At 41.2% G+C, this 18,913-nt stretch overlaps 1 protein-coding gene across 1 annotated transcript in view; it reads right to left on the reverse strand.

Annotated features, from left to right (window-relative positions):
* Positions 1 to 18,913, reverse strand: part of rptor (regulatory associated protein of MTOR, complex 1) — a 186,077-nt gene that overhangs the window by 72,159 nt on the left and 95,005 nt on the right. The window contains 4 exon segments of the mRNA XM_020594142.1: positions 1 to 56; positions 4,077 to 4,152; positions 10,612 to 10,756; positions 12,829 to 12,929. Of these exon segments, the coding sequence (XP_020449798.1) occupies positions 1 to 56; positions 4,077 to 4,152; positions 10,612 to 10,756; positions 12,829 to 12,929 (378 nt within the window).

Below are 18,913 nucleotides of genomic sequence, written 5' to 3' on the forward strand. Positions count from 1 at the left end.
CCCATCGTCAACCACACCTGAAACGCCGTCAGCTGCTCCGCAAAGAAAGGACTGTGCTGTGGACAGAAAACACCCCCACCGCCCCAAATGTTTAACACCAATATGAAGAACTGATTATGCTTACTCATTCTCACGCAAACACACACACATGATGAGGTAGCCTGCAGTGACTGCCCTATCATTTCATAACAGCCCTGACAAAATGAGCTCAGAAGTGACACTGCACTGCAGTAAAACATAAATCCTGATCTATCATGATCACCTTCCCCCTCTCTCTCTGCTGCTGCCAGGGTAGTTTGCCTGATTGATTGGTTGGTTTCCAGCTGCAGAGTTTTTGATCACGTTGACTGTTAATATTGCTGTGGGAGTTACGACAGTGCCTTGTACACGGCTGATGGATGTGGAGAGGAGAAACATCAACACTGTATGACTAAATTAATCTGTGCATAATCAAAGCTTAAGGGCTCTATACACATACATGCATATACACTATTAGAGAAAGAATGGGTGTATTGCAAGGTGGGTGTACAGTAAGCCTAACGTAAAGAGTAAGCTTCTGAAGTAGAAAAATGTTAAATTCTGTCCTGTTTCACTAAAAACTACTTAAAATCATGCTTAGTTTCCTTTACAGAGACCTCATACGTGATAATAGATAATGTGGTATGGACATCTTTACTACAAAGAGTTAGTATCTCTTTAGGACAAGTTTAACTAGTTTAAGAATTTCCAAGATGTTTTAAGACTATACACAATACAGCTTATCTGGTTTACAATCAAACTGTGCAAAGTATGAGCATATAAAATATAAATATGAAAACCAACACAGTTGAGGTGAGAAGTTTACATGCACCTTAGTCAAATACATTTAAACTCAGCTGTTCACAAGTCCTGACATTTAATCCTATAAACATTCCCTGTCTTAGGTCAGTATGTGAAATGTCAGCATAACAGTAGAAGAAAAGATTTATCTCAGCTACATTCCCAGTGGAGGTTTACATACACTCGGTTAGTATTTGGTAGCATTGTCTTTATATTGGTTAACTCGGGTCAAACATGTCAGGATGCCTTCCACAAGCTTCTAACAATAAGTTGCTGGAAGTTTAGTCCGTTCGTCCAGACAGAACTGGTGGAACTGAGTCAGGTTTGTAGGCCTCCTTGCTTACACACTTTTTCAGTTCTGCCCACAAATGTTCTATTGGACTGAGGTCAGGGTTTTGTGATGGCCACTCCAGTACCTTGGCTTTGTTGTCCTTAAACAACTTTTCCACAACTTTGGAAATCTGCTTGAGGTCATTGTCCATTTGGACAAGACCCATTGACCAAGCTTTAACCTCCTGGTTGATGTCTTGTGATATGCTTCGCTGTTGGGATGGTGCTCTTTGGCTTTCAGGCCTCCCCCTTTTCCCTCCAGACATAACGATGGTCTTTATGGCCAAACAGTTCGATTTTTGTTTTATCAAACCAGAGGACATTTGTCAAAAAAGTAAAACCTTTGTCCCCACGTGCAGCTGAAAACCATAGTCTGCCTTTTTATGGTGGTTTTGAAGCAGCGGCTTCTGCATAATTCCCACTGGAATTGTGATATAGTGAAATTATATATATAAAACTTCTGGACAAATTAATTGTGTCATGCGTAAAATACAAGTCCTAACCAACTTGCCAAACAAGAGTTAACAAGACATCTGTGGAGTGGTTAAAAAAATCTGTTTGTATGTAAAGCTCTGACATTAACTGGATTTATCATTACTGCATATCACACTTTTTAAGTACTTACCTGCAGTATAAGCCAATAATTCCTAATGATTAATCAAAGTTAACATAGCTTGGAACTGGACAAGTAGCAGTAAAGGGGCAGATGGATTAATCAATTAAAACTGACTGATTTGTTTCCTCTGCATTCAACATTTGCTCACTGCTAGCTGCAGCTCTGAGGGTGCTGACTGAAAGTCCACAACAGAGGACTGAGCAGCCGCTTGCATGCAGCAGTCTTACTTTTAGTTTATCGGTCTGTGACCTCCCCAAACAGCCAGCAATCAGACACATAAACATTTTATATCTAACATTACTTCAGCAGCAGTAGAGAAAATATTTGACAATTTTCTAAATTAAAAAGTCTTAAAGGAAACGAAATACATTTTAATGCCTTTTTGGAGGAAATAAAACACAGAGTGTGGATGTGTTTATTGCAGCCCTGAGCAGTGCCTGCAGGCGCTCTCTCAGGCTGCATGCAGACCCAGCTTATTGCTCTTAGTGTATAATAATAATTGAAGGCAACTCAGCTGGAAGTTATCAACACTATTATAGACTCTGATGTGGATTATGGTGGCTAAGAGACCATTGGTCTGGGAGATTTTAGCACAAAAATCTAACTAAAACCACAAAAATGAGATTTCTGAAAAGTCAGGGTTCCTCTGTCTACCACTGGAAATAGCACCTTTGCTCACAGTAATGAATACAACACAATCCATCCATCAGTTTGTTCTGCAGAAGGTGGCAGAGGGGCTTGGGAAGCCTGGGAAGATTGGGGGCAGCTAGGGGTAGGGTACACTCTGGACAGCTAACCTAGCCTGCTTGCCTTTGAACTGTGAGAGGAAGCCGGAGGAGACCCACACAGACACGGGCAGAACATGCACACTCCACACAGGGAAAAACCCCAGAACCTGCTCACTGTGGGGTGATAGTGCAAACCACTGCACTACTGTGCCATCATGTGTACTGGAGAGCTGACACACAGAAATTAGACATTCCAGGTTCTGATGTTCTTAAAGCACTCGCTGTTTCTGAAACAGAGTGATCAGTATGTGGTACTTATGGGAATACAAACACTTTTTTGCAAACTATACAGTTGAACAGGAAACAGTAAAAGTAAAAAGCAAGAACTACTTTAGAGCTGTACCATGGATATTTTGTATTTCTTATGCTTAGTCCAAGTGCTGCAGCAGCAACAGGAAAAGGAGGTAAACAGTTGATGTTCGTGAAAGAGGAATTAAAGGATCCTTAAAGAGGGAGCAAGACAGAGAGGGAAGATCTCCTTTAGTGGTCCTCAGAGGATCAATTATCGGGCCAGTAAGTGTTTTCGGCCTGAGTACAGGGCAAAGTATAGTAGGAGTGAGGATGGAAAATGGCTCCTCTGAGAGCAATGGAGACGATGCCCACCACCAGGGCCATGTGGAGGAGAGAAAAGACCCAGATAAAAGTGCTAACTTTGGGAAAACTGTTTTCTCTGGTCTCTGTCCAGCATTTGCTCTCCCACAAACACGCATACATAAAAATGGGCTGTGCTGAAGCAGATCATCAGTTCCATCAGCCTCTCGCTCTGTGTTTCCATTACACTCAGCATCTCCATCATAGCCCCCTGCCACATCAGTAAATAGAAGAAATACACCAGAGGCTACAAGTGCAGGGCCACTGGTTTCGCCAACTATTTTTTATTTGACGCTCACACATGAATTATTTGGCTTGACATTGTACAGTGATATCCTCTGGGATTGTGTGCACGCGTGTGTGACAGAGATTAACAGAGATGCTGTAGATGCTGGTGATGGAGAATTTGCAGTACAAACAAGAACTGTTTAAGGTTTACAGGCGTCAGTAGTGGAAAGATCCAAGATGAGAGCCATCTATCAAAGCTAGACGCCCCATAACCACACACTACAGGTCTTTGTGTGTCCTGCCGGAACCCAAGTTGGGTCGGGTCCAAATTCTGATCAGTCTAATAAGGTCGGGTCTAGTCTTGGTTCTGTATGTCAGTATGTCCACTATTGGAATGGACCCAAGTCTTCACAGTATGAGCTGATTTTGTTGTGTCCAAGTCGACTGCATTTTAGATTGAATCTGCTTATCCTCGAGTCTGTTTTGGTCATGTTTGCCTGTGCTCGGGCCCTCCTTGAATCGGGCCACTATTTTTTGAAAACCTGTCTAAGCACAATGGGTTCAGGTGGGCTTTCCACGGGTCCGTTTTGGACCGATGAAGACCTCTACCACACACATTTATGTTCAAACACACGATCAAATGGAGCATCTTTAAAGCAAAGCAGAAGAGGTCACGTGCTCGTTTTTCTTTCACACACACTTACTCTGAAGGCGGTGCCCTCCTCGATGATGGTAGGCAGCTGAGAGAGGCAGATGTCCACAGCCAGGTCCCACGCTTGCCTATGGAGAGGGAACACATGCATGTGCACACACATACACACAAGCAACATAAGAATTACAAAGGAATTAGAAGGAAGATCCCTAAAAACCTCACAATTCAGCCTGAATGATAAAGGAGTTTTGAGACTAATACTGAAATCCAAGGGTGGAAGCAGTCATCTCTCTTTTATGCCCATTCATTTTTTGTTTACTTTACTGTGTTGCCAATTCAATTTTAAATTGGTTGCTTACAAATCTACACTCAATAATCCATAACACCGTAGAGAGTGTTTTTGAGGAGCGCCTAAACTGAATGAATGAAAGGCAACATACCAGAATGAATGTTAAAAACAACAGTGAGTTATATGCACTGAAAAATAAAGGAGATGTGACTTGACCTCAAAATGAAATGCAAGCTGGCAAACAGGAATGACCTGTCAATGAGGAATCAGTGTTTGGATGAACGTTCGTGTGACTGGCAGCATCGCCGAGCTGATCAAACAGCTGATTGGATATTTCTCTGTACAGTCAATTCAGGACAGTTGTTACAGTCATCATGAAAGTCAGCCTCCACAAAGAATACATGAAGTAGGCTATAACTTTGCTGGGGAGTAAATCTTGCAAATGGTAATGACAGAGAAAGCACAATGTTGCCTGTTTTACAAGTAAAGAATCTGCTAATGTAGCTAACACATACAGAATCAGCTAAGTTATAGTATGTTAGCCAAGGAAGGGAGTTACAGTAGACAACATTAAATAAATATGTTTTAATAAAGTGCCTAAAGCCATTTGAAAGCCTCGGGAAAACCTAGCAAAGCTTAACCAAGTACTCAGACCCACTGACGGTGATTACAGCACTGTCTTCTTGGTTAAGTATCTACAAGTTATGCTCTGAAAACCTTCTGAAGCCACAGTAGATAAAAGTATTAATACCACGGCATAGATGGTAAGTAAGTAAGTCAGTCAGTCAAGTAAGTACAAATAAAAACTCCTGCCACCAAATTTTTACTGAAGTAAAAGTACTTAAGTATGAGCAGACATGACATAAAGTATCTGCAATACACCTGTATCAGTCAATACACCGGTCCAATTCTTCCACACACATTTACTGCAATTTAAATTTATTCTCAAATTTGTGACCTGAAGCAGCAGAAAAATTTCAGCCCTTCGTCACGGCTTTTCACCCCACCTCTCACGCTCCTTCAGCTCACATGTTCTCCCTTGGCTCCTCCTGTGCACACAGACCTCTTTAAATTTCTAGCCCGAGGTCCTGGAGAGGGCAGCAATGAGCCTTTAATCACATATTAAACACGAGCTCTCCTGTCAACATATCTAATTTATGAGGTTGTGTAAGTAACATCCAGCCTTATTACAACTTCTCTATTCTACCTTTCTGCCCTTCTCTCTTTGTGGGTTTTTTTTTTCTTTCTTGCAGCAAATTGGGCTCAGGGCTTCAATGGAGCTTTTTCCTCTCTGTTAGTACAAGTTTGGGTTTTGCTGAACCAGTGGCACAGAGTTTATACCATCTGAGAATCTTTCTTCTAATTAGGCAGCTTTTCCGTTAGCTGAGTTACTCTCTTAGTCGACACCACAGTATTGAAGATGCAGTGGCTCCTACTGATGTCATGCAAGTGCAACATGCAAACATAAATTGCAGTTTGGTAGCAAAAGAAAAAGTGATGTCTAATTAGAAACCTGGGAGATAAATTTTGGTAGGTGGTTAAAAGAGGCTATTTATGTTTGCATTTATGTCTGCTGATACAAGTTCAGGCTAAATGGGAGAATTTATAAATTCTGTTGCTAGTGCAGCAGGAAAAACACTTTGCCTTCCAGCAAAAACATCAATAGTGCAAACGAGACATTACCATGTTATTAAGAGCAGGTGGTAATCATGTTACAAGGCTTTTTGCTGCCAAATAAGGCTCGCTGTTAAAGAATTTAGACCTTGTGAAATTCAGATGGATGGCATACACAAACCAAAAATTCTAAGCACATTGAATTAGCATTTAGCAATTTGCGATGGACCTGTGAATGTACAGACAGCTATCAGTGGATTACTGTCATCCTGACAAAAACTTAATATAAAATGTCAAAGGTAAGTCCTGGAGTCGTATGGAGTGTCTACGTCTGTGATTTCTAAGTGGATTTATAGATGTTTATTCACGATGAACATTGCTATGACTCTGAGTCTAAAAGCTACAGTATGTATGGCACATCTGTAGATTTAGATTTGACTGAATTATGAAAGAGTACAAATTTTGATGCAAACTGCTGTTGACACATTTCCCGCCCCATGGGAAGGTGCACCTCCCAGTTTGAAAAGCTCTACAAACACATTTCCTGCAATCCAAGTGACCATCAAATCCACCTTAATTACTGTTTGTGCACAGAACATTATGTAAGTTCCTTCCAGTGACTGGTTTTAAGGTCCACATCTCATGGAGGCCCGTGGTACTTTCCACTGCATTACTGTATGTGGGAATGACTGTGTCACTCTTCTATTACAAGGTATGTTCAATGACACTGGAACTTTTGAGAGGAGAAATATCACTGTGTTCCTCTGACAAATAAAAAGTGGAAGTGATAAACAACAAAAACATACCATTTCTCCATCCAACACACTCGGAGATATTTCCAGATACAACCTTTACTGATTGTGAGTGAGCCGACTTCTCTTCTTTGTTACCATGTTTTACCAATTATCATCAACTTGCAATGTCACTTGCAATAAATCGGTTATTGTTAGCAAATGTTGCACAGTTTCACTTTACAGTATCCCACCTGCTCTCTGTGACCACGACTTTATTATAATAACTGCTGCTAAGCAAACGATTCCCCCTCCATCTTACACAGCATGCTTTCTTTTCATACAGCTGGAGCTTTCTACATAATAATGTAATGGTACTACTGAATGAACTATGAACTCTAACGTGTATGGCTGCTACTAAGTCCTTTAGTAAAATGCTTGTGTGAAGTCAGCATGATGCTAACTTACTCATCTGAATTTGATTAGATAAGGTTTTCTTTTTTTCTTTTTAAATCAGTAATAAAAAGATTTAGGAGTTGTAGATTGTACAGCTGGATGTTGAAAATGTATCTCGTCTCTTTCTTACTGAATCTCAAAGTAGTGACAAATATAAGGAAGCACTAAAATAATGAAATCTGACAATAAGACTTTACATTTTCCTGTAATCATTGAACACACCTGAAAGGCACATAAAGTTGACACAGTTGACAAAACTGAGATGACACAAGCACAGGTCACTCAGAAAATAATTTTTTTACGCAGAAGGAATCAGAAAGCTATTTCTTTAGGTTTCATAACTTGAAGCACTGGGACTGGAATGTGTAGAAATATTGCGGATAAAAATCAATCCCCGTCTGTGTTTATGTAACCCACTGGTGAGGAAACAAGCAGAGAGACCAGTGTAATCAGCGAGGACATGCTCACTGGGAGGAATTGGCCACACCGTTTGAGATGACAACATTAAATATGATGATGCCTGCAAATACAAACATGTAACTCATAACCAAAACCCGTGTGTGTCGGGAGGGGCCTGAGATGAGGGGACAGCTGACAACAGAGGAGTGCAAGGGACCAGCTGGCGGCTGACTAAGCTCTTTTTCCTATTGCCTGCAGAGAGTGGTGCAGCGAGGCACACTCACAAACACACATAAAACACATGTACACACACTTCCACACTGAAACTGCCCACAAGGGACTAATCAGCCCTGGGTTTATCTGCTCTCCCATATTCTGCTCTATTTGAATAACAACTGCTGTTTGTGTCTGTGCAACAACATCGATCAACAAGCCCCCAAATTGCTTAATTCCCCCTCTTCATCTTTCTTCGCCCCATCCATGCTGATCCAAACTTTTATTTTTCTCTTGCCTTTTATCTCTGGCACTCCCATTTCTCATCGTCATCTCAGTCTCATTTCCTGCAGTCTAAAAGCACCTCTCTGTCATTATTCTGGCCTGTTTATTAGTGCATGTGCTGCTGTAAAACACAGGGCAACTCCCAATTTCTTTGACGGTAAGGAGTGCAATATAACCACAATCTAAAATAATGGGTGTGCACGAGACAGACAAAAGGCCTATTGCTGGCTCACGAAGGAAGGAACAGTATTCGTTACAATAAGCGATGCCAGGCCGTTACACAACACGTCGCTCCTCAAGGCAAAGAGAATGAGAGAGTGCCTCGTTTTGGTGTTTTTGCTTTTTTCTCCAACACCAACCCGATAATGAGTGGGAGAGATGGAGAGAGTCATTTATAGCAGAACAACAAGAGAAACAACAGGTAGTGGGAGAAGTGTGTGTTGAACTAAAAGGAGATGGATGATGGGATGGTTCTTACACAGTGTGGAGGAGCATGTAGTCAACATAGAGCATGAAGGCTTTTCAGTACCTCCGTGTCCGTTTTATATACTTTTAGAATCAGAATCAGAATCAGAATCAGAAGTCTTACAAGTGAGTAAGATGGTGGAAAATGTAAACACTGCAACAATGATGGTGCAGGCCTCAAGCTGTGTGAGCAGAAGAGACACAACTCTCAAATTCCAAAACTATTTTTTAGGAACTGGTAGATTTGTATGTATTGATTGTGGCGCCATTGCTTTTAACCAAAATCCGCCATGTCTATGGCCAACATGTCCCATGGTGTCTTGTAATATCTCTTTGCAGAACAAGAGTTATCTTGCTGGTTTCAGTCATACTGTATATTCAGCTGGAGGTTATGTGTGTGCTTGTATGGGCACTTAAGGCAAGAGCAATTTCCTTATTCTATATACAGCCCGTCTCGTCTCTGTCTACCCTGCATTCAGGCCGACTGAAGCTGCTATTAGTGAAGACACTGCTATATCTGCTGCCTCTGCCATGAAGCATTGAGCAACACATACATCAACACTGGCAAAAGTCAACATACAAAAATTAATGGGAAACAAAGCCATGGAAATTATATTTAGTGTAAATGAGGTGTGTGTCTATGTTAGAGGGAAGAAGCAAATATAAAACACCTACATGTCTTGGCTTATGCTTCCTCATACAAATTTTATTTGGAGTTCAAGTAATTAAAGCATTAGTTTTTGTCTCTAATAAAAGCAGAGAAACTCTCACAAATTCTTATATAGTGTGCTTTTGCATTTGCATGGGCAGCCCCGACAGAACATATTTGTCCTCATTTTTCTTCTAGATCAGTGACTGTACGACTGACTGTGCGACAACAATGCCTCTGGCAACATTGTTGTGTATTCAAGTGCAAATACAGCAATCTGCGAGCTTGGAAAGTCCTGTGTTGCGTGAGAGTTCACTTTATATTAGCAATGGACCGTAACAGGTGGCAAGAGTGCAATACCAACATCTTGTACAGAAACAAACCTGGCTTGCCAAGTTTGCTGGACCAGCTGGTTGTTAGCTGTTTCTGATAGCAACCTTCTGTTTGTAACACCTCTCGACAAACCACAGGTCTACAGCGTCACTGTTCAAACCTCACACAGTTGTTATTAGTCCCTTCCACCCTGCCCATTCAATGCAGTAGTTTTCCACCTCGCTGTTATGAGGTTAAAAGGTGCAGTACTGGCATGGGAGGTCTTTTTTTATGCTGATCCTCCAAAATGCTGCAAGGAGAGGTAGTATTTTTGCCGGGACAAGTTCACCTTACCTCCAGTATAAACAGGACAGGGAGGAACGAGGGGGTTGGAAGCCTGAGTAAGAGATCTCTGTGCATAAGGGGCTATTGTTTGTTATCTAAACAGCCTCCAAACCATTGTCTGGGTTATGTTGAAAGTCAGGAAAGTGTGTAAAGTGGACACTATAACTCTGAGGACAGGACCACTGAGATGCTACAGGCATCAAACCTACTGTAGCTGGTGCTGCTCAGTACAAGTCATTTGCACCAACAGGCCATCAAACACCTTGTGAAACCAGCGTAACACTTTTCATTTCTACAGGTGTCAAACCAACAGCACACATCTGTACAATTGAAGATACAATATAACAGCTTTGGACACATATGAGGCCACTTTCACTGAAACAAGCTAGCTGCTGGCCTGCAGTCTCTGTCCTAACCTAAACAAGCCTTAGACAAAATCAGTACTGAATGCTGATATCCAGCTTATCACCTTAGTGTGGGTGTAAAAGCAAAATAAGAGCAGAATTCTAAGAATGTCAGAGTGTTCCCTTAAGCTCTTTAAACTCTAGAACAGTAGCTAGCACTGCTGGAAGCATATCACAGCAGCACAACATGGACTGCTTTTCTAGTTACCTTAAAGTAAGATGAAAAATTACAAACAAGATGGGCACAAAAACACAACGCACATTGCTACTGACTGTTTTTCTCTGGCATTTGTGTGACCAGGTTAAGAGCATTTTCTTAATCTGTCTATATTGTTTTAAAAGTAAGTACTTAAAATCATTACCATACACACATCTATGTGTATGAAGCAGAGAACCTCTTAGTGCTGTTTATGTGTATGTCTTACCACATAGTGTGCATGTATGTTGGGGGCAGGCGGGGGCTGCTAACCGGTGTACAGTTGTATGACCTCATTATCCTCTCTGCTAAGAGGAAATTGCGGAACAAGCTGGCCACCAGCAGGTCCTGACGAAACAACTTCTGGAACAAATCTAAAGACAGGAAGAGAAGAGAGATTGTCTATAATGTCAGAGGTCAGAATAGGGGCACTGACTTAATCATAGCACAAAGACAGTATTACAAGAGGGGTAAGTGGGGCGTGGAATGGGTGACTGAAAATCAAAGTGGGTCAAAGAAAAAAGCTGAATTAGAGCAAAGCAGACACTTTTGTGTATATGCTTACAGAGTCTAGAGGACAGTGATATGCTGATTTAAGCAAAGTGTTGCTGTCACATTTTCATCAGCCCATGAATCTATTCACTAATTTATTTTAATGGGGCCAGGCCAAACCCAGTCTCTGTGGCTTATGATTATGACTCCCCTGTTTGTGTCTGTGTACATGTCTTTCTGTGGTTGTGAGGACAAATTATAAACCAATACCAATGTTGTGAGAACACCTTGCCTGTACTGAGGTTAAGGCTTGATGAGGTCATGACAGCTGGAGCTAGTTGTGGCAGGCAGGTAGTGCAGCAGTAATAACCAGTATATGGAATGTAGAGCCCATAGAGGCCGTGGTTTTTGGTGGTATTGCAGAGACACAATGTCAAATAACATTATAGTCAGTTGGAATGACTCCAAATTACAACCAGAATAATTCAATACAAAGATATAAAATTGAAATGCTAATGTTAGCTTGCTAATCATGTCGACATATACGTGTTAGCTAACTCTTTAGGCATCTAAGCAGGAAGAAAGCCGCATCTGTGTCAGATTTTAGTCCTCTGGATGCTTTTAGTGCTCTCCATCTCTGACATGCCAAACCGATGTTAACCCTGGTTTTGTCTCACTCTTTGCTGCATTCTTTCCGTGCTACAGAAAACAGCCTCTTGGGTCTAACATGCCTGCTCCCATCCTGGATGCTACCTGCAAAGAGAGCCTCCACGGTCCGTCTTTGAATCACCACTGACAACTATAATAAGAAAACGCGTGTGAGATATTTTAAGAGAGACAGTGGCTGACAACCCCTGTGCCTGCTCTTAACATTGCACTGTTCAAATACTCAAGTGTTTTTGGTAGTGCGTGTGTGATCTGGATTATGTGTGCAAAGCCTTCTTTACAAGAATTCTCTCTGATGTGGGCTGCTTCATTAACAACGGAGGCCTGAGGGTTTTAGAAAGCTTTGGCGCCATCAGCATTGTCACATTGCTATTCAAGCTGGGCTACAGTTTGTCTCAGGAGAGTGTGAGTGTACCGGATGTGTGTATCTGTGGATTTGTGATGCATACAAGAGATAGGTGAGCAGCGAGAGAGTCTGTGTGTACTGCATGCAAAAGACAAGTCCATTCCAAAAAGCAGTGTGTGTGTGTGTGTGTTGTCATCTGGGCAAGCGAGTTTGTGTCTGCTTCTATGACCACCAAATTGTGGTTAAAATGATATCCCCAGGTACTGTGCTAGATGCTTGAAATACAATTAATCTCAATTTGAGGAACCAACCTGTGTTTTCTGCACTTGTGGCATTTTATATCACGACCTTGTCTGTTTTTGACCACTGGGGATGTTCTCAAAGTTTTACTATTGCTGACGCATCACTGCTGTACTGCTTTTATTAGATGTCCTTATTTTAGGCTCCCTATGAGCTGAAACACAGGTTATGTTATTTTTCATCATCATAGTTTAAATAAAGATTTTTACACTTTCACAACTATGCCTCAGATGTCTTTAGAAGTTGTTCTTCACCTTAAACATAGCTTAGGTGTGCTCTTGCTTGTTTGCTGCTTTGTTTCTGCTTTTGAAAATAATCCCAGTTTATTACAACTGGGTACGACTGTATCTCGCATAATGCTGGCTGGAGGTGCAGGAGTGGACATGAAAACTTCCCCAGATTTTAAAGCGTTAAGACAAAGCAGCTAACACTCACATACCACTGCATCCAGGACCAGCTGCCATATAAAGGTGAAATATTACACAGTGCATGAACTGGGAGGTTCTTGTTTTTAAATTGGAGCAGACAACCACAGTTACTTCCACATTTGTTAGTGTGTTTTTGCCGTTAGAAATAGCTCACTGCCACAAAAAGGGGCCCCCTTTTTTAGTAAAGACTGTGTCTGAATGTGTAAAGTCTTACCTCTCGGCAGCACATTCCAGGCAATCGTGTCAGTGATGGCCGTAAAGATCCAGTTGAGTTCTCCAAGGGGCGTGCGCCTGTCATTGAGCCTGCCAGGAATCCTGCACCACACACACACACAACACAACACAGATGGCACTGCGTCAGCTGCAGTCATTATATGTCACATAGTAGACTCAGAGCACAAGGTGGCAACTCCTCAGCAGTATTAACACCACACATCTGAAGACATTTAAATTTACAGGCACTTAGCCTCTCACTCAGAGGGACAAACATCTGTGTCTATACTCTCGTGTGTGCAGATGGGACATGACAGTGACAGAGTAACATCAGGTACAAGAGCTTTTCTAGGGACATAACAGTGACAGAGTAACATCAGGTACAAGTAGAGACAGAATGCAGCATTTAGCTTATATTAGATTATATATTGCCACATATTACATACAGAGGCATTATTTCTGCCGAGCTGTCTCAAGGGAATTAAGCACAAGGGAATGCTTGTGTGCTGAAATCTCAGCAGAGACACATCTGCAGCGATACACTCTGATCTGATTATTGAGAAAGAGGCCCTTCCTAATATTTTAACCCCCTCATGTATGTAGTTGGGAAGGACAAAAATATAGTGAAACCTTTACATATAATGTAGTCAAGTACAACACCACCTTTAACTATGACCTCAATAATAATTTATAGATCATGGTAATTTACCAAAACCTGAAATGAGCTTCATAAACACAGATGTTACAGTGGAAGTGTTGCATTGTTTCAATCACAAATTCTTCTCATTATTCTCATGTTTATGTCTTTAGTTTGCATTGGAACGACCCAAAAAAGCCAAATCCGACACATTCAACACTTGAATTAAAGTGGAAATTCCAGGTGTTGTACTGGAAAAATGTCCAACTGTTTAGTTAAGATCAATAATTACAAATAATAATATGAAATCAAATGATGATTTTATTAAACTCAAAATATAGTACTAGTAAAGTTGACTAGTAACTTAACGCAACCAGAAAACTAGGTGTTTGTGGATAATAGATGTACAGTATGATAACACCTTGCCTTTTAATAAAGCCAGAAGCCAACCGTGCAAACAGGCAAAAATAAAGTTACTACAGTTGAAGCCAGACGTTTCCTCTCACTGCAACCTAAATATAGTCACAAATTTACCAGGTCAGATAATGAAATTCGACATTAAATAACATTGGATTGACCAAGACCTGCGACACTTTAGTTTATTTTATCTATTTTCATTTTGGTCTGCATGTCTGTGGTATTATTTGAATGTGCTGATACTCTTATACTAACAAAAACGTTTTTCTGTTGTTAAGAGGTTTCATTATTATCAAATCTTAAATTGATAGACAGGCTGTCCTACTGTACGTGCTGTATATTGTCATATTAAATACAATTTGTCCAGACTGCAGTGAAGCAACTTCTGTGACTGACATCTCATTACTGAAATCTAACATTAGCAACTGTCTGATGATATCATACACAGTGAAACATGTTCTTAAGTGGGCATGACTACAGCAGAGTGTCAACATAGGTGTGCATCTATAATGTGTTGCCAGAGGGACTTGAGATGTTTAAATAAAAACCATACATAAAGTTTCACAGAAACTCCTCTGCTTGTTATCTGGCATAAATTCTAGCTACTCCGTGACTGGAGAGTGGGAGCAACCTGGATATGAAAGCAGGGAAACGTCTTCCAGAAAGTGTTCAAGATGATGTGACAGTAATCCCTGTAGCAAAACCAAGAAAATTACCTTCAATACACCTACAGCAGCCATCTGCCTTTTAATGAACACTATGTAAAGCAGTGGGGGAAGATGGAGGGCAAACACTAGCTGGCTCACAGATATTCATCATCATCTTTATTGCTACGTATATTAAAATAAAAGGAATCTGACTCCACTTCAGTGGCTCCCAGTGTCATCTGCGAACTTCGGCAGTTTAACAGAGGGGCTCCTCTGGGATGCAGTCATTGGTGTAGAGGGAGAGCAGCAGCGGGGAGAGCGCACATCCCTGGGGGGCACCTGTGCTGATAGTCCAGGTGCTGGATGTGGTTTTCTCCTTTCGCCTATTACACTTAACATGAGTGAACAAGTCATTTGTGTTTGCATAAAGCAAAAAAGGAGGAATATGCTGTATGTTGTGTCTACATGAACAGACAGTGATTACATGTGTCTAAATGTTTTGATTTAAGGTGCAACCAAATGTTATCAGTTCCATTTTGTAGTGCAATATTCAGCGAACCTTAAAGATCGCTGTCATTAAGAGCAAAGTGTTGCTCATACGGAGGGAGTACAACATATTAACAAATCTCACAAAAGGTGTAATGTATTAGCGTACGTTCAAGGCAACAAGATGACTGCCTCATTATTAACTGTCTCTTTTACGTTTAAGTCCAGCTGTTACCATGTTTCTGTGCATGATGCCAAACAACTTAATACAGAAGAGCAATGATAACAAAGTTTACTGTCTACATACTAATAACCCTGGAGTGTTTAAGCCAAAGTAGGATGAGGGTTAGTAACTATTAAGTGACAAACAAGGCTGACATACCCACCAGTGGTAATGCAGAGTGCAACAAGCAATTCAGTAACAAGATAAAGGATTTTACCGCAACCAGTTTGGCAGCTGGTATGTTAAGTCAATCAGCACTTCTCTAAGTTAAACATACAGTGTGTCTGAACCTCTTCTGACCTAAAACTACAAAGTCCCCTAACTGACAAATAATCGCAGCAGTGACACTGCAGGAAGTTACAAAGCCACTGTGTAACAGTGAGGGCCGGTCAGCTCCTGAGCACTTTGAGTGCCTGCCAAAGGTGTTCGGCAAGTCAGCAGTAAGGATGAACACTCAGCAGTTCTTATCCTTGCTGTATATCCAGTGCAATATATTTGAGGAGAGAAAGGTGGACAGATAGATGGGTAACTGGAAAAATGCCCCCTGAGGAGCTTAACTCTGTGTCATTGATCAAAATGCCTGTGGATTCTCATTTTAACTATATATTCTTAATTTGTAAATAGGAATGTCCTGATGATAGTTCTACAGTGGTGTGAAAAAGTGTTTGCCCCCTTACTGATTTCTTATCTTTTTGCATGTTTGTCACACTGTAATGTTTCAGATTGTCAAACAAATTTATATATTAGTCAAAGATAACACAAGTCAACACATCATGCAGTTTTTAAATGAAGGTTTTTATTATTAAGGGAAAACAAAATCCAAAACTATATAGCCCTGTGTGAACAAGTGTTTGCCCCCCTGTCAAAACACTGGTTTATCGCACCTGAGTTCAATTTCTCTTACATACTAATAACCCTGGAGTGTTTAAGCCGAAGTAGGATCAGGGTTAGTAACTATTAAGTGACAAACAAGGCTGACATACCCACCAGTGGTAATGCAGAGTGCAACAAGCAATTCAGTAACAAGATAAAGGATTTTACCGCAACCAGTTTGGCAGCTGGTATGTTAAGTCAATCAGCACTTCTCTAAGTTAAACATACAGTGTGTCTGAACCTCTTCTGACCTAAAACTACAAAGTCCCCTAACTGACAAATAATCGCAGCAGTGACACTGCAGGAAGTTACAAAGCCACTGTGTAACAGTGAGGGCCGGTCAGCTCCTGAGCACTTTGAGTGCCTGCCAAAGGTGTTCGGCAAGTCAGCAGTAAGGATGAACACTCAGCAGTTCTTATCCTTGCTGTATATCCAGTGCAATATATTTGAGGAGAGAAAGGTGGACAGATAGATGGGTAACTGGAAAAATGCCCCCTGAGGAGCTTAACTCTGTGTCATTGATCAAAATGCCTGTGGATTCTCATTTTAACTATATATTCTTAATTATTTGATATCTGTTCTCACTTAATTTGTAAATAGGAATGTCCTGATGATAGTTCTATATCCACATAGTGGCAGAAGACCTGGCACAAAACAGTTTTTCACAAGCTGCTTGATCCAAATAGTGAAGGTCTTGATTAAAAGCCTTTAAGTTGATTAACTTCCATAAATAATGGATATAAGATATGAAGTCTGATGCGGGAGAAGGCCGCTACTGGTATTAATTTTAAATATTTATGGATACTAAATGAGATCCGCCCTGAGTACCTCAATTGTATTAAATACCCGGCTACAAACTCACACTGAAGACAAAGAACTGTCCAAACACACCATGTGCGCTCAGCGTGGCCCACTGTGTGTCACAGCAACCAAGCTGCTGAATTACAAAGCTGTAATGAAACCATGTGGCTTTTTAAAGCCACAGTGAAACACTGCAGGCGAGACGTTTTATACTGAGCAGGACATGAAGCAGGCTTATGCGCATGTAAGTAAATCAAACCTTATATAATGCAACGGCTCCACTTTTATCATTGATGGGGCACCAGTTTTAATTTTAGTGGTTAATTGCCTGTGTCACATTTGGATGAGGCAGAAAGAGAAAGGCCCTTTATAACACCCTGACCTTAGCTGAATCAAGAACCAACCTGAGAATGGATACAGGATGTGCACAGGGTCAGATCAGAATGTCCTCTATACAAGGGATAAGCTGTTACTCTTATCCAGAGCAAAGAGCCAAATCAAAGGTTGCTGCTGCACAGATGGGGCATCACGTTTTTTTTTATTTACAAGATCAAAGTATCTCCCCTCAGTATTATAGATGCTGAGTTACCATCGCAGGATAGATTCTTTCTACTCACAGACCCCCTGGTGAGTTGAGCACAGCCAGGTTTCGGACTCTAAGGAGGTGGGTTGGCCCTCCCCACTGGGGGGCCAGGCTCACTGTGACTGACTCAGAGGGACACTAAGAATAGGGATTAACCCACCACACTTGTGTCAGCCTCATGTGAGATGAAAGACAAGGGATGAGTGTGTGTGAGCGAGAGAGAGAGAGAGAGACCGTGCAGCTCGTGAGCAGGTACAGTCTACATGTGCTTTGCATCGTGACTCTCTTGTCTGAGAGGCTTTTGGGGTTGGATACAGCCAGAATTTGTGTTGGATGTATGTGGGAGGCGGAGACAGAAGGCTTCACAGATGGAGCAGAAAAAGAGGAATGATCAAACTAATAAACAAATGAACAGCACTCAACTACTCCAGGCTTACATTATGTTGAATACATTCTACAACAAAAGGCTGTAATGTTTCAGGGGCGATGAGTGTTTGCCATGTGGTTTCCAACAGTGTGTGACCTTTAAAGGTGTGAATATGAGCCCAGTGAGTGGTGAGTGAGTGCAATGCCCATTAGCTGTTTCCTCATGCCCACATGTGTAAACAGGACACAGCAAAGTGGTGACAAAGGAAGAAAGGCGCTTTGAATACTATTTAAAACCAATAACACAGGACATTTTAAAGCCTGAACAATAACAAGCTGACCCCGCATCTCTCCACTGAAAGCTCTAAAGAAAAGCAACCTGGTGTGATTTTGGTGGTGTTGTTGCTAGGATACCATTAAGACAGCTGACAGGTTGTGCTATATTAGCTACACTTAGGTTATCATGTCAAACTGTGAGAATGATAAGACAGTACAGATAAAACTATAGCCGCCAGAAGCTTTATACACAGCATGAATTAGCAGCCTGTCTTGCTAGGAGATAGAAAAGGAATATATCATCAATCTGTGATGCTCTGTGTTTTATGGAGGAGAAGTAACTGCTTTTTGTTGTGCTCCTAGTGTTGCACAACACGCTTTCTACTTCACTTGGTGAGAAGTAATCCTATGTAGCTGTACTGAGTATATCTGACAGTGTCGCACCACCATGTGCACCTTTAGCCAGGGACAGCAATACGATCCAAAAGGAGGTTACACAACAAGTTACACTGTCAATAAAATGTTTGTGTTTATCCCAGTGGAGACTACAAATACAGTAGATGCTATTTTTAAGCCACATCACTGAAATTATTCTGGCAAAGACATGTTTTTCTTTATACTTACTGTGTAAATTCTTAGAAAGTTATACTTAAACCTGCAAACGCTGATTATTTATCTGCCACTTGGGGGCAGCAGAACAAGCTGCAACATAACAGCGACATCACTGATATTAATTTTGCCTTATAACGCAGCAAACACATCCAGTAGAACGAGAGC

The sequence above is a fragment of the Monopterus albus genome, unplaced genomic scaffold, assembly GCF_001952655.1.
Source record: "Monopterus albus unplaced genomic scaffold, M_albus_1.0 scaffold22.1, whole genome shotgun sequence".
In the NCBI taxonomy this organism is placed as follows: Eukaryota; Metazoa; Chordata; class Actinopteri; order Synbranchiformes; family Synbranchidae; genus Monopterus; species Monopterus albus.